Genomic DNA, 24070 nt, shown 5'->3' with positions numbered 1-24070 from the left:
ATGCGACACCAGCTGCTCAAATTGAGTTGTAGTTTTTTTCAAGAATCAGTGCAGGTATAGCTTGAGTCCGCAAGCATGGACCAATGCAAAAGCTGAATGTTGTATTCGACTCGAGGGAATTCGCAAGACCTGTATCACCTGAGGCGCGCAAGCGCCGAGTATGATATGTTTGATATAATCCACGACAGTCAAATGCCACATTATAGAACAAGCTACAGTTGCAGAACTCAATTAATTATATACCTCCATAAAACACTTAAAAAGTATTTTACACACAATACACACCATAACATTACGGACGACATTTAAAATCGAACTCTCATTTAGTACCTCATTGGCATGCCGTGTGGATTTTTTTTTGTTTACGCACGCTGAGTCCGTGTTTATTTTATTAAGTTTTTACTTTTGAAGTTTAGACTTAAGAATGCTAAATTTGCACTGATAGTAACAAAAATTAGCATGCACATGCATTTTGCAAGTACAGCCAGCTTAAAAAATCATTCTAACACGATCCGATTCATTTTCCTATTAATTAAACAAAAAAGGTTGGGAACAGTGAATTATTAAACAATAATTCACTGTTCTGACGTCACAACTATTACGTCATAGCGTCAAGCGGCGTAGCTGCGCGCTGGAAAAGAACCCGATTGAAAACTGGCAAATATCTAATGCATGCCGACAAGAGTTTACTTTAAAGTCCGTGATAACGTGTTAGAATCGAAATAATATATCTCATTTAGTGATTTGCTATTTGCGGTAATGTTTACAGAATTTATACAGGCATGTAATACAATACATATAGAACATTATTATAACAGTACTTTGATCTGTAATGCTTGAGTGGACTTCTTTGCCGCCAGGCCTGGAACCCATCAGTTTGATCCGGCTTGGCAAACTCCTCGAGAGTCGAAGGCATTATTTTAGATCATGGTACCTTTAATTGAATAAAATAACGTACTTGTACTGGAAAAGTACCCTACGTAATCATTCTTACTGATATTTAGCGTCGTCGTAAAGTTTACAAGTCCGCAGAAGAAATCGGTCCTAAAGCCAAGAGTTTTGACTTTTGTCCGGCAATCAATTCAATGAATATATATGATGGCAAACTCCACGAGAGTCGAAGGCATTATTTTAGATCATGGTTCCTTTTATTGAATAAAATAACGTACTTGTACTGGAAAAGTACCCTACGTAATCATTCTTACTGATATTTAGCGTCGTCGTAAAGTTTACAAGTCCGCAGAAGAAATCGGTCCTAAAGCCAAGAGTTTTGACTTTTGTCCGGCAATCAATTCAATAAATATACATGATCTTATCTCACATCTTTCATAATTCAAGCAAAGTTTTGAACAATAGTATCATTTTGGTAACATTTCAGTCAAAGGTTAGATAATTCAGAATTTTTAAAAAGCTTGAATAACTTTTCTTGCAACAAATAATTAAGAAAACGTTCCATTCTTCTGGCCAATTTTCTTTTCTCATAAACACTGACTGATTTCTCCATGGCTTCTAAGTCATTCCAAGTTTCCTGACTACCGTAAGGTCCATTTAGGTTCTAAGGTTGATAGTTACTGTACCAACAACTTCCACGAAATCTGTCTGCACAATAATTTTAGTAAATGTCAATATCTGGGCAAAAGTGCTAAATTTTATGCCTTTATGCCTGGAAAAACATGCAGCCACTCCATGTTCCACAGTCCTAACATATTCAATGTAAACGTAGAAGATGAATTCCCATTTGTAAATGAATTGTTCTCTGCGTGCTGGACTGTGAGATCAACTCATACTTTGTGCTGTCCAATGTTTGCTAGTTTCCATATTTTGTCATTGCCTAAACAGTTATAACCTCCAGATAAAAAAACATACTCAATAATATTTCCCCAGTTTCTTTTAAAAATCACTGTCAGATATTCTACGCTGTATCTTAGTTCGTCCACCAGGTGGTGTGGTACAACGAAGCCAACACTGTCAACAGGGTAAACATCATACAACCCTTTTGTTAATATCACATGTATGTTTACTACTAAATCAAACCGAGTCTGCTATTATTCTTCTTGGTTGCATTCTTTGCTTCCAAAGGATTTTTTTTATAGATTTTATTATTAACCATTGTAAATGTTATTTTCATTAATTTCTATAAGCACTTGGGAACACATTACAAGATATTAAGATTTCAAGCAAGTCGGTGTACGCCAATGTTTAAACAACCCTTATTTATAGTTATAATTCATTAGTTGTCGGTTGAAAGAAATTTACAAAGTATTTAATCAGTTGCATAGGATCGTGATTTTACCGCTTCTCGTAGGATTGATATGATAAGTGCTCTACCCAAGTTATATTATTATATGCATTCGAACGATATTCAACGATAAAGTCAATGTTTGGGATATATTATTTTCATCAAATTATCAGATACTAGTTAAGTCTTTCCTTTGCTAGGGTATCAATTTTCTGACATCATGAAACGGTATAAATACAGCATAAAATAATGTTCTTATCATCGACATCTAATTAACTAAATTCACAAATAGGTCTCCTTGTGGAGGTATTATTCCCGTCGTATTTTCATTTCTGTGAATAACATAGACACTGATGAATTTCTCCAATCTTTCCACGTCATCCCTTGATTATCAGCTTGACTACCATAAGGTCCGTTCAAGTTCGAAGACTGACAGTCACTGTACCACCAACCTCCTCCAAATTCAACTGCGCATTTGGTTTCGTAATTATCATTGTCTTGATCAAAAGTGCTGAACTTCATTCCGTTATGCCTGGTTATCAAGCTGTCATTCGCTGTTCCACTGTGTCCTGAAATATTCAAGGTATATTTAGAAGATTCATCTCCGATGGAAAATGAACTGTACTCTGCATAACCCTTATCTCCGTTTTGATCTACAAGGTCAACTCGTAATTTGTAATGTCCCCCGTTTGTTAATTTCCATATTTTGTCATTGCCTAACCAGAAGTTACCATTCAGATTACCAAATCCTTCTTTGTACTCTTCCCAGTTTCTTTTGAAGTCACTATCATTTACTCTGCGCTGTATCACGGTCCATCCACCAGGCGGCGTGTCCATATCACAACGTGCCTCGAAGCCAATACTGTCTACAGGATATATGTCACACAGTGTTGTTGGCGAAGAATCATTAAGACCTTGTCTGTCTTGACAATCTCTTGGGAGTATGCAACCATTGCATGTGTTGTTTTCATTTGTTTCTAGAAGTATAAAACAATTTTTTTTTTCGTTTAAGAATTTCGTTCAGGCTTACCTGAGATTCGGTTGCGCATGCGCAGATCACTTTTCCGGTTGCAATTCTGCAAGAAACACGCCTCGTAGTTTAAGATTTTTTAATCGGTCGTAGATCGATTTTATTGAAAATTTCATTCTAGTTTGTTTGATTAGTTATTGACACAAATTTGTATGCACGTAGTGCATATCTAGTAAATTTAATTTAGTGAAACGAGGCGAATTTTAGGGCGCACGTGGTGTGATTTTTTCACTTCCGTCGTAATGGCGGATGCTAGTAAAGGATCGAGAGATACAACTTCGAAGAAAGTTTGGAATCAGGTGAAAAAGTTAAAGAAAAAGTGAATAAAGGCAAAGCGCCGGCGAAAGCGCCTAAAAAGGTTGAGGAAAAAGCCAGCTCGTCGAGTATGGTTAAATCTGCCAAGGACAAGATTCTTAACTTGTTGGAAGTTATGAAAAGTTCGTTCGATAAGCAAATGAAAGATCAGAATGAGAAAATTCAAGAGGTAGCGAGTAAAGTGAAAAATTATGAACAGTTGTATGACGACTATGAGAATTTTGATGATGACGAGGAGTCATTTGATGATAGATCTAGTGAACGTCAGGATTCTGACGAACAGAAAAAGAGAAAATGTGACGAGGATGAGAATAGTAATAATAGGTTTAAAGACATGGCAAAACGATTTAAGAGTTCAGAAACTTGTGATGTTAATGTTGATTCGGTTCTGGCATCTACAGTGAATGAATTGTTTCTGAATGGGCTCGATGAAGAGCATTACAATAAACTCATGAAAGATGACCTTAATGCAAGGCCAGAAAATTGTGACGCTTTAACTGTGGTTAAAATGAATCAGTTAATTTGGGACGCAGTCTCGCCAAATGCACGTACATCTGATAGGAAACTTCAGTATATTGAAGAATCTATAGTGAAGAGTGGCACTATTTTGGTGAAAGCGGTGAATCAGCTGGCTCAGATTGAATCAGGGCATTCTGATGTACAGTTAGGAACTGTGATTGATCAGTGTAATGATGTGCTCGCCTTTATTGGGCATGCGAACAAACAGGTGAACCTGACTAGAAAGGATTTTTTACGTCCGGAAATGAGCAAGGAGTATACTCATTTGTGTAGCTAGTCCCGACCGTTTACGAAATTCTTATTTGGGGATGATGTCTCTAAATCAGCCAAAGAGCTTGAAGACTGCTCAAAAATCAGTAATAGGATGTTTGATCGCCGCCCTTACAGAGGTGGACCAACACGTAGACTCATGAATCGAGGGTTCCGGTTCAAGGGTGGATATGGCCGTGGCATGCGACCAAGAGGCCGGGGCATGTTTGACCCTGGTACATCTGCAGTTGAATAAAAAAACTACCAGAGACGGGGGTCTCGGATGCCATTAAAGCAGTAAAACAGGTAAATGTTTCTGATTTTCAAGCAGATAGATTGGCGCAATTTGTGCAAGAATGGGAAAAACTAACATCTGATCCTCAAATTCTTGATATAGTAGAAAATTGTCACATTGATCTTCAAATTAAGGAAGAAGATTCTAAAACAAAAATTTGTCATAGCATTCAGTATAAATTTAACATGTTTGAATCTCAGCAAATTGATCGTGAAATTGAGAAACTTTTACATTTGAAAGTTATTGTGCCTGTCGAGACAGAGGAAGGTCAAATACTATCACCAATCTTCTTACGACCAAAAAAGAATGGTGAATACCGATTGATTTTGAATTTAAAAAAGGTTAATACATTCATCCCTTATAAACATTTCAAGATGGAAACGTTTGAAAAAGCTCTTACATTAATAACGAAAGGTGTAAAAATGGGATCAGTTGATATCCGTAACGCATATTATTCCATAAAAATAGCTGATGAACAGCAAAAATGTTTCCGTTTCATTTGGCGCGACCAAATTTACCAATATACCTGCCTAGCTAATGGAGTTAGTGAAGGCCCTCGTCTTTTCACAAAGCTTTTGAAGCCCATTTATGCAAGATTACGTAGCCTGGGATATATAAGCTCAGGTTTTATTGATGACAGCATTTTGTTGGGTGATACTTTTACTGAATGTGTTGATAATATTGATGCAACAGTTAACCTGATGTCACAGGTTGGTTTTATTATAAATGAAGAAAAATCAGTATTGTTTCCTACTACAAAATTGCATTACTTTGGGAACATAATAGATTCTGAAGAAATGGTAGTCATTTTGCCAAAAGAAATGCAGGATAAAATTATTCAGGAATGTCAAATTTTGTATGGAAAATCTGAGGCACCAATTAGACAGGTGGCCAGGGTTATTGGTCTTATTGTAGCTAGTTTTTCTGCCGTAGACTATGGAAAGTTGCACTATAGAGATCTAGAACTAGCAAAAACTATTTCTCTGAAGCATAATTTTGGAAATTACGATGCAGTTATGCCACTTACAGACAAAATGAAATCTGAGTTAGCTTGGTGGATTCAGAATTTACGGCAACAGTCTAGAGTAATTGACAGGTCAAATCCAAGTAACATTATTGAAACGGATGCATCCTTCCTTGGCTGGGGGGCTAAGTACCTAACCCAAAAAATAGGCGGTAGGTGGACTGTTGAAGAAAGTCAATCAAACATAAATGTATTGGAATTACTTGCAATTTTCCATGCATTACGGTCTTTTCAGAAGTCTATTGTTTCCACACATGTAAAAGTAATGTCAGATAATACGACTGCTGTCAGTTATATTAATAATATGGGTAGAACTGTGTCTCCTCAGTGTAATAGGATTGCTGTTGATATTTGGACATGGTGCATAACTCATGACATTTGGTTAACTGCTGCACATATTGCAGGAAAGCATAATTTAGAAGCTGATGAAGCATCAAGAAAGTTTAAGGACAATAAGCCCTCACTCAATGCTTACTCAAAGAATTGAAATCAAACTTCGACTTTTACCAAGATAAGTCTCGTTTAATTTTTTAAATTATTGTATACTAATACTAGTATATAAAAATGTAGCATATACTGCAAAACAAGCTTACGGTGTGACTTTAGAAATATTTAAAGTCTAATTAAACTAAATCCATTAATGCAGGTGATTAATACATCCTACAATCCCGTTAGCAGAACAAATAAGTCATTATTATGAATTAAGTCCAAGGGTGCCTAATTCTGTAATACCATAAGAATAAGTCATACTTATTTTACAACTCATGTAATAAAATTTTATTAAAATCAATTGAAACTCCTGATGTAGTTCACGCTACAAAGTCGTATGCCTCGACAATTACAGCACACAAATTGTTTAAGTTAATGGGCACATAACTCTTCAGTACTTTGACCATATTTGAAACATGTCACGCTTATGTAAGCGCCAAAGTCATCATACTGGAATTTCCTGTAACAGTGCTCAAGTATTTCACACTGTTTTTGAACAGTCCTACTAACCGCATTGTACATTATCATCAACTATTTAGCATTGCAGAATGTCCATTATCGCTTTGAACATACGTTTTGTTTCTACAAAGAGCCATAGCAGATAGGGCAGGAGTTTCTTTAATTAATTGTTTCAGTACACTTTATGCATATTATAGAGTTTAACTGACCTGTTGGACATAGCATGGTTGACCATTGACCATCAGACCTGCAGGTTATGTTCATGGCATTATATCCGACGGGGAATATAAATCCTGGATTACATTTAAACGTTCTGCTTTGACCTTCATATGTCTTGCCGTTGCTTAGCGTTGCATTACTTATTTGTCGTGTGGGCTCGTTGCAATCTAGAAAAAAAAACACAACAAATGTACTGGTATTTCATGCTTCGAAGTATTTAGTAATTGACAATCGTATTTCAATAATGTATGCATATGCAAATTCTATTTTGCCGCACCGTTTTGCATTTAGATTAGATGAAAAAATATAAAAATAGTTCTATTCGAAATAATCAATTTTGTTAAATACAATGTACGACGGTTGTTCAAAAGTAAGGTACACATTTGTTGCCAAAGCCGCCTGTTGTGTACAGTGCGATTAAAATATATCATTAAAATTTGCAGTCTATAAATACTTCCACATTTTCTGAAGCTGGACAATACTAAAGCTGTTAAAACATGTGTTGCAAGCTTCTGTGTACTTTAGTATTTCCTGAATAAATCATACAGTAACTGGACAACCAAACGGTAAGTGGTCAAAAATGATACAGATTAAATACATGCTGTCTGGTTGGTAGTGTTCATTTCTTGTTTAGTTCATTACATCATGTTTTGTTTATAGTTGATTAACATCGGCCATAAAATGCACCTGTTACTGGATTTTGACTGGATCACAAAACATAAAAGTTCTTTTATACAGGTTATGAACTGATTTTATTAAAACACTGAAAATAAACTTTATGTTCCATGTTTTTGTAATGTTTTAGAGTTCACTTTATCAGAAATGTCTTGAAACTTGCGCTTTCATCCTATTTCTTATTAAAACCTTAAATCCTTTATGTTGCATGTAGATTAAACAAACTGCTGAGTAAAGAATAGGCTAAATCCTTTGCTTTACGACGATTTTGCTTATAAACACGAATTCGGCATAATTTCCGTATTATCTCAAACAGAGTTACTGTTCTCATACTTCAGCCTCTTATGGCTATTTTCACGTACGAAATTTAAATAATTGCATAAAAACGGCAATAAATCAACAAGTTAGCTGCAGCTGTAATATTCCGAACTGATTAGACTACCACAGGGATAAGTCAGCGATTTTGTTTTAATCAAAATTCATAACGAACAAGAAATATCTTTTAAAAATGATGGTCGGCGAATTGTAATAAGACAAGAAGTTTATGAGGTTTTCATATCATTTGTGTTATTCTATCATCTATCTAACATTTTGCAAATAGCAAAACTAAACACGACACTTTAACAATTTAAATGGGTCTCTTTTAATTTTTCACAATGGTTTCGTAGGGGTGCAATTTTGTGTAGTTTTTCCTACGACGAATAATTACAGCAGTGGTCTGGAAGGCACTTCTCTACCTAGGAGACTTTAATCGATCGGCTAATCATACCCTTACCCATTTGATACCCAGACCTATTCAGCTGTCTCTGTAAATTGAAATCTGTTTGTATTTGAACAGGTTTATTATATTTATTAAATCTATTTATCACTTTTAGATATATCAATATTCATACTAAATATACTGAGCGAAACGTAGCTTTGCACAATCAGCAGAGTGAAAAAATATACACTCTCGTCCAATCAGGCGAAGTGTTGCATAAATCTTTCATTTTGATAAACTATCTATAATGCATTATCAAGCAATCTGATTTGCAAACTTAGGTCACGTGGCATGGGTTAGTCCAGGTCACGAATTCGTTCTTTGACGGCGTTCGCCGAAAAATTACTAACTAGATATGGACTATGTATGGTCTGCACATTATGTCTCTTGACAAAATGAAGTGCAAGAAACTTGTATAAGGCAAGATAAATGGAAGTATCCTTCGTTGTTAAGGTCGCTGAAATACGATCACCGTGCGCCGTGCTTTCGCAATTTGCATTTTGTTTGAAGATGTTTTAATGCTTAGCTCTGGTGTTGTTTACGAACCAATATTATTGTAACACTTTTTCAAATGGTCAACTATGAAACTTTTGTGTAAACATATCTTAAAAAAGGTCTAACAGTTTCTGATAAAAATATGTTCAAAGTTCTAAAATACATGGAAAAATTACCATGCCCTCTGGCGGCCATATTTTTGACAAGCCTGACCAATTAAAAAAACGTTACAATGGATTGCCCCAAAAACATTTGTATTAAATTATTTGAAAATCGGACCACACTTGAACTTTTTGTGGAAGTATCTAAAGATAAGACCATTTTGTATTCTTTAATCGAGTCTGAAGTTTTTGACAAGAATATTTTATTAAAGTTTCCACTATATACTAAAATGACCGGCGGGTGTCAGGGAGAACACAGTATTGAGAAACGTTCTAAAATGTATTAACTTACGAAGTACGTATCGCTTCAAGTATGCATTTTAAAAGATTTGCTGTAATATCAATACGTTTATCTTTATATAATGTGGACATAGCACAGTTAATTCAGGATACACAACATATCGATCAGACGGACGGAGGATTTTCAAAAGACTTACTGGTTTATTTGCAGTTTGAAATAAGCGCTCTTACGCAAAAGCTACGAGTAAAACTACTGATGCTTGTGCGTGTGTTTGTAACCTTATTTGTAGTCGCCACCGGTTACCAACATGGGCGGCTCCTCCAAAAGACCGTTAGTAATGTTAGTTGGAAGTGCAAGACACAGAAGACGCTCCAATTCCACATACTATTTTGGTATATAACGGTCTAAGAAATGTAAAGAAGCTTTATCACATTCTTGGAAAAACACTTTGAAGCCGAGCTGTTTGCTAATTTATCCTACCCTTCTGCGAAATAAAAGGCCAAATCTAGGGATAAAATACATTTTGCGTATTTAGGTCAGTGACGAAATAAAATTTTGCTGGGGTTCTTTTGTTCAAATCGACACCAACTTTTTGAAGACATATTTATGCAACGATTTCTATTTCCGAGATTTTATTAGGTACGTGAAACCGTCATGCAATAATTTACAATATGGCCTGTATAAATTCCACCTAGGCCTACCGTTTGCTTGGTGAAAATTGATATCTGACCTGCAATTAAACTTCGGATAAAACTTCACCTGGCAGCAAATTAAAATCATTTTATCATGCTTAGCAGTACGCAGAAGTCTGATACAAAGCATTAGGTTAGTCTTTGTTTTTCTTCTTTTATTTTGTACTATAAGCTATTTTGATTCAAATTACCAAATACATGACTGTAAGGCTGTGTATATCGGCTCGTATTATTTTTTAAACCTTGATGAGATTTAACGAAATGCGCAACACTTCTCACGCCCAGCAGCTTACGTTGAATTGTATAACATTTTCATAGTCGTATATTTATCTTCAGTTCTTTTTACATAGTTTAATTTTGTCAAAAAAGTAATCTTACCTCGTTTGCACTGGGGATAGTATGACCATGTTCCATTAGCAAGACATGTTGCTTCACTCTTCCCATTTACCTCTATGTACATCTGGTCGCATTCGAATGTTACTGTAGATCCCAAGGATAGCATGTTCCCAGAGACCTTTCCATTTTCTAAGTTAACTGGTTTGCACTCTGAAGAAAAAAATCTGCGTATTTATTGATTTTTTTTCGCCGGTGATGTATTAAGATATCTTTATTTGATAAGGATGCGGATTCCAATATAATTTACCAGATGTTTTTTGATGTTTACACTATATTTAGAGTATCCCAAGTGTAGTCAAAAGGATTCGTTTATTTACTTTCCGAAATGTTTGCCGGAAGACCTTTGTTGTTATAAGCAGTAAAAATCAACAAAACAGTTTACCACGTTATTTGTATGTTTAATTTGAATCGTTGACAAAACAATACCTTCATGAGTACATATTGCATGAGACTCGATATCACATGATTCCCTCGCGGCACAGGTGCAAGTTGTCTGTATCTGTTAAGAAAGAAGTAACGAATAATGAATATTAGAATAAGAAACAGATCGAGATATCCTGTGGCTCTCTGGTTTATAGTCAATGCTTACACATACATGCACTATTGCGTTTTTTTATACCAAAGTGTATTTTCCCCTTAAATCTAACAACTGCTACTTCGAAAGCCAGGGAGTACCGATATATTCATATTAAGCACATGTGTAGTTTTCATGGAAATTGTTCATAGACCCTTGTGTGAACTACAGACTGAATTTCCTTATAAAAGGTACATTCATTATATTTGGATACTTGATTGTGCTTCTCTTTTTGACACACACGGCAGTTCTAATCATTTATCAAATATATTCACCAGGCTAAATACCTTAAAGAAGAAAGACCATGTAAAGTGCAACATAATCATGTGCGTGAAATTAGCCAGAGTAGCCAGAGTTCAGCAAGAGTTCAGCCAGAGTAGCCAGAGTTTAGCCAGAGTTCAGCCAGAGTTTAGCCAGAGTAGCCAGAGAAGTCAGAATTCTGGTTACTCTGGCTAGCCAGAGTAGCCAGAGTGCAGCCAGAGTAGTCAGAGTTCAGCCAGAGAAGTCATAACTCTGGTTACTCTGGCTGGTCAGAGTAGCCAGAGTTCAGCCAGAGAAATAATAACTCTGGTTTCTCTGGCTGGCCAGAGCAGCCAGAGTGCAGCCAGAGTAGCCAGAGTAGCCAGAGTTCAGCCAGAGAAGTCATAACTCTGGTTACTCTGGCTGGTCAGAGTAGCCAGAGTTCAGGCAGAGAAATCATAACTCTGGTTTCTCTGGCTGGCCAGAGTAGCCAGAGTTCAGCCAGAGAAGTCATAACTCTGGTTACTCTGGCTGGTCAGAGTAGCCAGAGTTCAGCCAGAGAAATCATAACTCTGGTTACTCTGGCTGGCCAGAGTAGCCAGGGTTCAGCCAGAGTAGCCAGAGTTTATGCAGAAAAGCCAGAGTTTCTAGGATGTTAAAATGTTCTGGCTACTCTGGTCCGCCATAGTATCCAGAATAGTCCGAGTCGCCTGGATTTTATTTGTTTTGGTTAGTCTGGCTGGCCAGAGTAGCCAGAGTTTCTAGGATTTTAAGAGAAGCCAGAGTAACCTAGTTAACAAACATTTTCCGTCTTAGCTGAATTTGATTATGAAACTTAATATGTTATTTCTATCTTAATAGCATGCTTAAACTGAAATTCAAGTTAATTAATATTTTCAAGTGACTATTTAGAGTAGCCAGAGTAGCCAGAGTTCTGACTTCTCTGGCTACTCTGGCTAAACTCTGGCTGAACTCTGGCTAAACTCTGACTGAACTCTGGCTGAACTCTGGCTACTCTGGCTACTCTGGCTAATTTCACGCACATAACATAATCCGTAAATGCAAAACCAGTTTTAAGATGCATTAAAAAAAATAATGTTAAATGTATGAACATGGCATGACCAGTTAGTTTCGATCTTCGGAGACTGTGAACATGACGCGAAGAGTTTGCTTGAAGCTTTAGAGTGTCTGAAGTGTCTGAACGCGATTAGTTCACATCATGAACACACAAAGAATAGTTCGCTAAAGCTAAGCTTTGGCCTATATGAGCGTGGTTAATCAGTTTGCTACGGACGTTAGGGGTCTTTAAAGATGATACGATCAGCTGGCTCAGAGCTATGGAGTGCGTGAACATGACACAACTAGTGCGTTATGAACTTTGGAATGCATGAATACAGCAAGATGAGTTCGCTACCAGCTTTTGACCTTTGAAGTAGGTCTAAATAGTTTGCTAGAAACATTGAAGTATATGTATCAGATAACAGTTTTTATGGGTATATACATATTCGAATTTGTTTGTATCAATCTTTTGAGTATGTGAACTTACGTTCATGTACGTTTTGATTATAATAAAAATGATATTACAAGAATATTTCCCTGGCTTGATGTGCAGATGGAAATATTGTTCAAGGGTTACTGAAGCTCTGTCGAGTTACCGCAAAACAGTTATTCTTGACCTAGATAAATATTTCCATCCGCACATTCAACTAGAGATAGATTCGTTTTCTGGCATGGCTTATTCTTCAATTGATAGAAGAAATAAGTTAGAACAAACGCTTTTTTTAAAAAAAATTTTAAGCACTGTCTTATTCATCTAGTAGCGTATGAATCTACACATCCAGTCGCGAGTAATCTTTCACCCCGGGGTGTAAAACGATTTTTCCAGCACCGGCAAAAACACGAGAAAATTCTGTCTGGATTGCAAGAAAACCCTTCGAATCTTTTTAAATTTCATGAAGCGTTATACAATGTACACCGCAGTTTAATTTATGAAAATGTATATTAACTAAAAGAATTGAATCTAAAAATATTTACAAACTGACGAATAAATCTTTTCATGTGACACAACAACATTACCTCATGAAGATCCATATCAGCCTTTTTAACCAAAACACATGCACGATTTTTACCTCCACTTTGGTAAAGATTTCCGTCATCTACCGGAAGTAGTTCACAAAGATGAAAATGTCTGAAATAGTTGACTGCTCGACAGCCTACTCTTGAGGAACATTCGTCCACACATTGCTGAAGTGAGACTTGGATCAATTTATTCAACACAATATCAGATGACAGACAGGCTTTGAAGATTGTTATATTAAACCTGACCGCAAGACCTTTTCCAGTTAAAGCTATATTTTCTGATAAAATTAAAGATATAACAAGTATATTAATCCATTCCATGGCTTGAACTGTTTCAATCTGGTGACAATTAGGCTTAAAAATTGATTTTTGTAATATTCCAGCGAATGATTCTTTATTGATATTGGGTTATATGATCATCATTTGATGATGAAAAGCTGGATCCTGTCAAATCTAAAAGAATATTATAAATAATACATTTTCTGTATTGTTCTGTATGAAACGTTTATGCATGTCAATATAACTGGCGATGATGTATTCAAAATTAAGTGTTTTATCTTGTTAATATGAAAACCGGATGAATTTGTAAGCTATACAAATATGACGCATTTTCTGTCACTTTATACGTTCAGATAAACATATCAATTCATTTGTCAAGCTCCTTTGACATCGTTGCGCATTATGAGATTCTAGGACGTGCTAAAATTGATTAGGATTTGAAATACACCTATTGGCAACATGAAGCAATTTTAGTATGAAATAGGAAAGTAATGCAGCTACATCTCAGCTACTGTCCATAGATGCATTCAACCCATTTTCTTTACTTGATTGATTTGAATATAGCGACGTCTTATGATGTTACACTGTTTATATGAAACCTATGTTAGGCAATCATTATCAGTTCATACAGACGAAGAATTCATCTACGACAGATGAATATACCTTTATCATGTGCAAACTTAATTGTGAACATGGGTTTATTGTATGTATTTTTATACTCGCCGAAGGGCACGCATATAATCGCCGCTTCGTCCGTCCGTCCCGCAATTTTTGTTCGGAGTACTTCTAAGCAACCCCTGGTTAGAATTTAGCGAAACTTCATAAAAACCTCACTATCAAGAGGCGTGCATATTAACTTCGTGTTTCGGTAAGATGATTTTTCACCGAGTTATTATTCAACAGTAGTATATTACAGTACAATTGTTGTTCGGTGGATTTCTCAGCAACCTCTGTTTGGAATTTAGCTTTACTATTGAGAGGAAATGCGCATGTTATCGTCAGGTTTCGGTCGGATTATTTTTCATTGCGTTATTGCCCTTTATTATTCAACAGTAGTATACTATAGTACAGTTCTTGACTGGAGTATTTCTCAGCACTCACTGATTGGAATTTAGCTATACTTAATAGAAAGCTTCATTTCAAAAAGATATATATGCGCATATTGTCTTCGTGTTCCGGTCAGATGATTTATGAGGTATTGCCCTTTGATTATTTAACATTAATATAGTACCATTCCTTGTTCGGTGTATTCCTCAGCAAACACTGGCTGGCACCCATCAAAACTTCATAGGAAGCTTTACTATCAAGAGGAGATGCACATATTGACGTTCTGTTTCGATCAAGTGATCTTTCATCATCGAGTTATTGTCGTTTGATTATTCAACAGTAGTAAACTATAGTACAATTATTGTCCAGAGTATTTCTCAGCACTTAGTGATTGGAATTTTGCCATACTAATAGGAAGCTTCACTACCAAGAGAAGATGCGCATAATTATTATCTTCGTATTCCGGTCAGATGATTTTTAATTGAGTTATTGCTCTTTGAGTATTCAACATTAGTATTAGTATATTTTTTTGTCCGGAGTATTCCTCAGCAACCACTGACTGGAATTCATCAAAACTTGATAGGAAGCTGTACTATCAAGAGGAGATGTGCATGTTGTTGTCATGTTTTGGTCGGATGATTTTCACTGAGTAATTGTACATTATTTATTCAACACTAGTAAACTATATCGGCATTATTATATATTATCTCAGCAACCACTAGCTAGAATTCGGTGAAAATTCATAGGAAGCTTCACTCTCAAGAGGGGGTGCGCAAATTTTCTTCACGTTCCGGTGGAATGATTTCTCAATGAAATATTGCCCTTTGATTATTCAGCATCAGTAAACTGTATGTGCCGAGTCAGTGAATACATCTTTTGTTAAATGTGCAATAATCATACTTCAGGAGCATCTTTCAATTTAACCGATATTTTCTTGTTGTAATGTATTTACAACTTCGGTTCACTCAAGATTGTAAAGTTCGTTTTATTTAAGGCCAACAAAAATAAAATTTTTGGACTGTATTCAATACAAAATTAACATTTTAGCGTGCATTTCCACTATCGTCCATGAACAGAACAAACCAAGCCTGCAAATTTTCATTTTTGTCGCGTTGAATGACCTATGGAGTTTCCATTTTTCTATTTTATCTATAATTTTACAACGCGATGATAAAAACCTTTGTATTGTATCAATTTTGCAGAAACATTGACTTTGTCTCGTTTTAATGTTATTGCTCTGATGTGTAAATTATTTCAGTCATATAGGGTACATTTATAAGTTATTGGATCTCATTTTTCACATTCACATTCTTTACATGTATAATTTTAGTTCCCCGCTGAAAGAGCTGTGTGTGGTAGATTGTAGAGAGAATATGGTAGAGTCCTTCATTTTTCTCTCGTCCGTCTGCATGACTCATTACGCCAATGTCAATGGGAGAGGGTATATAGATTTTACTCTGTCCGATCGTGGTACTGCTAGTCAGTCCGAATATTTGTCTCGCATATTGCTGAAAAAAGGCAAACCAACGTCTAGCAGGGAAATTGTTTGTAACATGAATTTGCGCACCTTTCTTTTTGTTTGCTTCATATCTTAGTACGAGCGGAACAATGTCCGATATAAAACAAAAACTGACAGGTTTGAAATTATGTTGAACATTACTCACACAGAACTAGATCTAGACTTTCGAAACTTGGCATGTATTTTGTTCCCATGATTAAGTTGCGCTTCTCGGGTGTCATATGCCGCCTTCTTTAGTATTAGCGGAGCTATGCCTATTTAATTATCAAAATAGGAAATTTAGAATCCGTGACGCAGATAACGTACAAAGCGCCATATATAGACTATTGTTCTTTGGCAGAAATGTTGTACACAACATCTTTTGCATTTGAGGTTTCTTTTGCCACCAACTCTATTAATAGCGGAGTTATTGCCATTTTATTTTGTAAAATAGGTATTTCTGTTTATGGAACCTTGAATATCGCTGCCACTGAACTGCCTTGCTTTACTAAAAACAAAACAAAACAACAAGAACAACAACAACAAAAAACAAACAAACAAACAAAAAAAAACTATGTGTAAATCTTTGATTGTAAGATGAAACTAGTATGGTTAATTTATTCCGTTTGTGAGCTTGCTTTAATACTGATTCGCCATTTCGCAATTGGGCTAGCTTTTCAAATGCATGTAGAACAAAATAATTGTCTGTTCTGTAACGATCATCCCGTTTTTATCAGAATTTCGATCGACTGTAAAATATTAAATGGCCGTTTAATAAACCAGTCTTCTAATATTATGTTAAATCAATATAAACTTTAATTTATCAACTGTGACAGACAGTGTCACTTTATTTTATAGGAGGTATTAATATTTAATGTTACATGGTCCATTAGGTCAGGCACGTATCAATATTTGCCACATATCTCTCTGCCTGTCCATCCGTCATCTGTGTTACTCTATATATTATCTTTATGCTAATATTTTCCGGATCCAAGTATTTTTACCTATGTGTGCGTGTCGGGGGAGTGGAGGGGGGGGGGGGGGCAAGTATTTTTACCTATGTGTGCGTGTCGGGGGGGGGGGGGGGGGGGGGGGGGGGGGGGGGGGGGGGCTGTAATGAGGGAGGATGGAGGTACTGGGAGTTTGCCACAATGAAGTTAAATCTATTTTCCCTTGCCAACCCAGACTCTTATATATAATAACAACAGAAAAATCACAACACAGTTCTTTATTATTTCTGATACAGCAGTTAGACTTACTGACGGATTAATACCGTGTATTGAATAAACAATCAAATATTATATTTCATTCATAATAACATCCAACTACTAACAACATGTAGAACTTCAACAGGCATACGCCAAAACGAGATCCACCTGTCGTTAGTAATTCTAAAGGTAGCCACACCTCGCATCTCCCTGGGAGGAAAATATATACATGTAGCTACCCTGATAATATATAATAGCATATAATAGTTGTACAAGCATCTGATAACTTGTCATAGTAGGTAGTTTGCCAACATAAAACATAAGTTTATGCAACAATCTCTATAATAACCCAATCCTTGTTGAATTATGAATACAAATTAATAATTTTCTTCATAAAATTACACAAAAACTGTTATTTACATAACCTTGTCAAAAATGAAGTGGAATGAAATAAAATGTGTCTGTTGATCAGTTACACCAACACCGAATGATTCAAAACCGCCAGAATAGCAAATTTTTTGAAAAAAACTACCTATCGAAGACCTAACTAACAAGAAAAATCAATTTTCGTCTAATTTGCTACGCTCAAACGACGTAAATTATATTTCTTGAGTATTCCTTTTTGGAAATAAAAGTATGTATGTTAAAATTAATAATCCATGTCAGTAAACTTTTTATAATTATCATTCTTAGTGCATGCATGTACACGTGTTAGAATCTGCCAGCATTCCTAATCGTAATTCGAATCAAGGATGTGAATTGCATGCCAGAAATAATACTGACCAAATTATCGCATTGACTCTAGGAAAGGAAAGTGTCACAAACTGACATACGGGCCTCATTGTATCTGTAGTTTAAATACAGGTATTGCATCATCTTTTTTGTAAATTTTTGAGTTATTGAGGTAAATGTCTGATTTTTTACATAAAATACCTCTCATGTTTTTCTATATTTCATAACTTAAATTTCCATGTAAGTTTTATTAAATTCGGTTCAGTAATAAGAAAGTTGGTATTTTATAAACTTCAGTAATTCATGTTTTTATCCCCAAAACCACTATAACGGGCCTTAAATTGTCAAATTCAATCCGCGCCAAAGTAGTCAGATTTCCCGGCTATATCGTGATTCCCGTGGAAATGCAAATAGTCAAGAGTATACGCATAAGTCGTGAGTCCCATGAAATTTAGTAGTTGGCGGGACATTACCCTACAAATAGACTGGACTAGATATGCCTAGGGCACACCACATTCGACATTATACTAATCTACGTCAAATTGATTTTTCTTGGTAGAAAGTTATGCTCGATCGAGGTAAGAAGTTTATTTGTTAGATTTTTGTATAAATGTTGAATTACGGTTTTTATTTTTATAAATTGTTGGTCATTCTACAGAATTTTGTAACGTTTACTTTTCGACATATGATTTTGGCCAGTCAGGATGATTTATTAAATTTTTCAGACTTCGTAAATTATTTCGAAAGAGGAGTCTAAAATATTTCGTTTATATAAGCTGTAAGATTTGTACTGGAATTTGTATAGCATGATAATTGTAAAGTACCCTTTGTCAAAAACATATGTCAAACATTTCGTTGTTAACTATGGAACGCCGATACTGCATTGCATTCACGGTAATGTTAAATCTATGCGGCAAGTCTACTAGACTAGTACCATGTATGTAATATGTTATTGTAATTTGAAATAGCATATACATACAATGTCCATTTTGTCGAATGGAAATTAATATATATTGATCCCAGCTATTGTATAACGTTTGATTTGCACTGAATTGTGTTAATTTGTAGTTGTAAATAATAGCTGCAGTTTATCATTTCCTTATCTATAATTTTCATCACAAACTTTTCATATCTTTTCTATACTTTAACTTTAGACTTTTAAGTAATTTTAGAAATAATGGAAGTAATAAGTGAAGTATTTTAATCACGTGAGGTATGAACTTAGTAGCACTTATATTTGGTATAAGTAGCACATATTATTTATGGGAGCCTACGGAGGTATGGTGTACCAAAAGGAGCAGTTTTTTTGCCCTGACTTATTTGTTTTGCTATGGTGCTTACCATATATTATATATTTTAGCTTCTTCCACCAGACGACTTTTACTTAGTGATGATGTCACGGCCCGGAAGTATTATACCCGAGGTTCACTTGTCTTCACTTACCTGGATGTGATTTTCCCAGCGCAGAGCTTTCGTCCCATGGTTGTGCCGTAATCCGCAAAGACGATGACATTTGCTATCCATTGAAGTCAGCTCAGGGATGCAATCACCTACCATCATAGGGAGCCAAAACGGAGTCAACGTTTTCACGGTTTAGAGGGTCTTGACTTGAAGATATGTTGTTTAGTTTTTGTGCTACTTAAAGTTAACGGAAACATCTGTGTCAATGAACAGTCAGTGTTAGAACTTTATATTTGATAGAAGAGTTACTGAGCTTAGATATTTTTCTTACTTTCTTATAATAATTTTTTTTTCACTTTTCATTTATTCATTGTAAATAATCATTTTATGTAAATAAATTTGTAAATATTGTAAAGGGTGTTGATTTGTTCTGATAGTTATTGTCCCCGGTACGTCCGTCCTGTCACAGAAAGCCCTGACTCGAACCCAGGATCTTTCGATTGACAAAACCGAGCAGAGCTTATTGCATGAAAACGGAAAGTTCGCTACGCTGATCTTTCTCGGACTGAGCAGATGACATCCAATTTTTATCAGACTTGCGGCCTAATACAATTGTTCTTATATATCGGCCGTACATTTTTCTGCTGGATCCGGGCATGTATAACGTGTGTAAAATCATGTATTAACAAAGCGATTCACGTGCTTTTAATACTTGATCTTTATATTTGAAATGCTGTGTCAGGTCCGAATATTTATTCTTGTTGTGCTTCCTCCCGAGGTTTAATGTTCGCAATAACCGTAAGTGTATTGGATCGCATTTGTTTTAAACATATGTGATTGCTCATTTGACGCATGTCAACGATTTTTGCAATTGGAAGTATTCATCCGTGTTTTTTTATCTATTATCTCACATAATTCATCTAAAATAGGTTAACACATTGAAACTGGGCTTGTACTCAAAATAACTCCTATGTAAAGTTATTATTCTTAAAATTGTGATCCTGTTTTTACCGAATTTTTAAATGATATGCAGAAATATGGGTCGCAAATACACTATGTTGGTTTTCTCATGGAGCGGCTCATATGTATTAATGCCTACAAACGCCCTTGGGATATGCTGATGACCGAGACTGTCCCGGTCATCAGCAATGCTGCACGTTAAACTTAATAAACAAAAAACATAACGTTTATTATTCCTACACAAAGAATAGTCACCATGATCTATAAATTTAGTATAACAACATTTCCTATATTGTGCCTGTTAGTCTTATAAAATATCTTAACAGATACATGTATTCAAATTAGTTTGACTATTTTCCCATATGCACACGAGCTTAAGACAGCGACGTGTCGCTTGGCAGTTTAGAGCGTCGCCAAATGTGCTACAGTACAAGCAAACAGTCAACTATTGATCCAAATAAAAGACCTGCAAGACCTCTGTGGCCGAGTGAATAAAGTTGTTGACTTCAAATATCTTGCCCCTCACCGATCTGGGTCCAAGCCTAACTCGGACCTTTGTTCAAATTCTTCATGGCTTATGGAAGGTCGTAGGTTCTACCAAGATGCCTGCCTTGATGAAATAATGCAGGGAAGAGCACCTGGATTCTTCGTCCACCATCAAAAGCTTGAAAGTAGCCATATGACCTATAACTGTGTCGGTGTGACGCTACATCCAAATAAGGAATGAAATGAAACATCAGAACTAAGGAAAGCATTTATTTTTGAAACAGAAAAACAACACACATATTTGCAATCAAATTTGAGCAAAAGAAAGTTACATTGTTATAACCATACATTCAAAACATAGATTTGCAAACCTTACATTTTTATGCGTTTCAATTAAGTAATATTATAGCAAAAACTAACATATCTTAAACAGAAAAGTAATTTTCAATGATTGAATTAATCACTCATTGTTAATAAACGAGATCTTCTATCGTTATTACAACAAAATTTTCCCTATCAAGTAACGACGAGATCTTTTGTATTGATCACGACTAATTCATATTTCGTTTTTACGAAAACAAATTTCGTTATTACAATAAATTATATCACTACGAGGGTCATTCAATATATAATGCGAACAATCACATAGATTTTTAATTACAATATTTATTGTTCAAACCTTATCATAATCCTTCAAAGTAATCCCTTGTGGCCAATGACCGACTTCCATCTTTTCGACAGATCTTCTATTCCCGTTGCTAGGCAACTACGCTCACACACCCTAACCTGCTCGGCCACGGCAGTTCAGCCTCGGGAATAAATCGTAGTCAGAGGGGCTAATGTCAGGTGAGTATGATGGGTGATCAAGCGTTTCCCACTCATAATCCGCAATCAGTGACGTCGCGCTCTGAGAGGTGTGTGGGGTTGCGTTGTCATGAAGTATGACTGGACCGGCTTTTAAATGTTCTGGGCGTTTTTTACGTATTGCTGGTCTCAAGCATTTTTAATATTCTCCATGTAGTATGCCCTGTTGACAGTTTGACCGACCAGAACCATGTGACTTGTCAGAACTCCACGAGTATCATACGCGAATATCATCAGTTGCTTGATTTTCCCTTGAACCCGACGAAACTGGCCTGGGAGAGTTCGGAGTATGCCACTCTGCAGATTGTCGTCTCATTTCCGGCTCGTAAGATCTTATCCACGTCTCATCTGTTGCTACAATTTTGGACAGAAAGTTCCGTCCTTCTACATCAAAGCGCGAAAGCAAGTTTGTAGCGATTGTTAAGCGACATTCTGCCTGTTCTGACGTCAGACAATGGGACACCCATCGCGCGGAAACCTTGCGCATTTTTTAACCTGTTCCGTAAAATCGAATGAAGAGAGCCAACACTAATGTCCACTTCCTAGGCTTTCTCTTCACATGTAAGTCTTCTGTCTGTTTCCAATAGTTCTCTCACTTTTTCTATATTGTATGTGTCCGTTGCACTGATATTCCGTCCAGCACGCTGGTGGTCTTTCACTGTAATTATGCCGTTCTTAAATTCATTTACCCATTTCACTACTTGAGAATATGAAAGAGGGCATTCGCTGCAAGCTTCTTGTAAGGCAATACAATTTCCCTGGCACTCTTGTTTCGGCGGCACTCGATTTTATTTAACTACGCTAGTCTTGTGACGTTACCGCATCCATGTTGTTTTGAGTGACGTCAATGGAAGGTGCGCGCTGATGGCGTCATCAACGTTACCGTGCTTAAATTTCCCGAAAAAGTAAGGAATTGACGTAAATGATTATTAGGCCAAGTTTCGTTAAATTATTAAGACTAGTTTCTCAGATAATTGATAGCTCTCATTATATATTGAATGACTCTCGTATTACGAGAAAGTCGTATCGCAATAATGCGATCAGCACAAACAATGTTCTTGTAACACCTAAACGGTAATATATTTCATAAAAATGTATTTATATTCTATAATATGCTATATATATTCAATGCGTTTTAGTTTTATGCCATATTTTTCATTAGTATGCAATAAAATTGTATTTATATTCTATATTTGCACTCTGGGTAAAAAGTAAGTCGAACCAAAAGAAGACATATAAATAAAAAGTTACCGAATATAAATATATTTTTATTGCATATAAATAAAAAGTATGGCATGCTAATAAGAAAATATTGAATATTAATAATGAATTATAGCATAGAAATTTATTTTACTGAATGCGAATGTAATTTTATAGCATACAGATACAAATTATGACATAAAATAAAAACTAATACAATATTGCTACCCATCAAACACCATAATTAGGCAATGTTTCTGTCGAATGTTGAATATTTCTGCACTTCTACAAAGTTCGAATAAACTTTTCTTGTAACAGATAATCAAGAAAACTGACTGATTTCTCCATGGTTTCAAAAGCCATTCCGAGTTTCTTGATTACCATAAATTCCATCTAGGTTCTAAGGGTGATAGTTACTGTACCAACAACCTCCACGAAATCTGTCCGCTCGCGCGGCAATGATGTTTGGAGTCATTAAAATTGCGAAAATGCAACTTTAAATTGTTATGGCAATGATGATTTTGGAGTCGAAGCTGAGCAACATGCTGTTTTAGAATGCAAAACGGAGAAGTTTTTTTTTAAACTCCGTCTGAATATGGTAACGTTATTATTAGTACAAATAAGCAACTCGAACAAAATTTATGAGATGTAGACAAGGTTATTTTAAACACAGACAACAATGATGACTGATTTAGGACATTTCGCATTGGCGTGCGCGTAATAAATGCTGCACATTTCGTTTTGTCGTCCTTGCCTGCGTGAAACTACGCCATAATGAAACTTTGAAAGTTTTGTGTGTGACATTGGCGTGCTCTCCAACCCGACAAAACGAAAATAACAACCCGACATAACAAAACATCTGACGCGACATCAGGAAAAGTTTCGTATTGGTGCGTTGAAGCGCATTCCAGGACGACACTACAAAATGTGCCACATAGCCATGCGTGTACTAACATGACATAACGAAACATTGTATTTTCTTAGCGCGCGCGCCAACATGCCAGAATGAAATCTTTGCTAATGGCGCAGACACCAACGCGAAAAAAAAAAACAATGTTTCGTTCTGTTGCGTTCTATGTTTCGTGATGTCGCGTTGAAAGTTTTCTTTTGTCGCTTTGGTGCGTGTGCCAAACGACACACAGAACTTTCAAAAGTTGCAAGCGTGCCAACGCGACATAAGAAAATGTCCTAAATCAACCACCATAGAGAGCTACGAAGCCTTAGAAAATATTTTTAGTTAATCT

The 24070-nt window shown here is 35.9% G+C and overlaps 1 protein-coding gene across 1 annotated transcript; it reads right to left on the bottom strand.

The window, feature by feature from the left end:
• Window positions 1-61: 61 nt before the first annotated feature.
• Window positions 62-13472, bottom strand: LOC123537597 (tenascin-N-like). The gene is made up of 5 exons (XM_045321418.2): window positions 13149-13472; window positions 10685-10757; window positions 10241-10408; window positions 6829-7005; window positions 62-3216 (listed from the first exon to the last, which is right to left on the bottom strand). Exons 1-5 carry the CDS (start codon window positions 13470-13472, stop codon window positions 2549-2551), a joined length of 1410 nt encoding a protein of 469 aa, XP_045177353.1. The 3' UTR covers window positions 62-2548.
• Window positions 13473-24070: the final 10598 nt, after the last annotated feature.

The sequence above is a fragment of the Mercenaria mercenaria genome, chromosome 17 (assembly GCF_021730395.1).
Source record: "Mercenaria mercenaria strain notata chromosome 17, MADL_Memer_1, whole genome shotgun sequence".
NCBI classification, from domain to species: Eukaryota; Metazoa; Mollusca; class Bivalvia; order Venerida; family Veneridae; genus Mercenaria; species Mercenaria mercenaria.
Note: the sequence above shows the minus strand (reverse complement) of the source record. Positions and strands in the feature narration are given on the sequence as shown.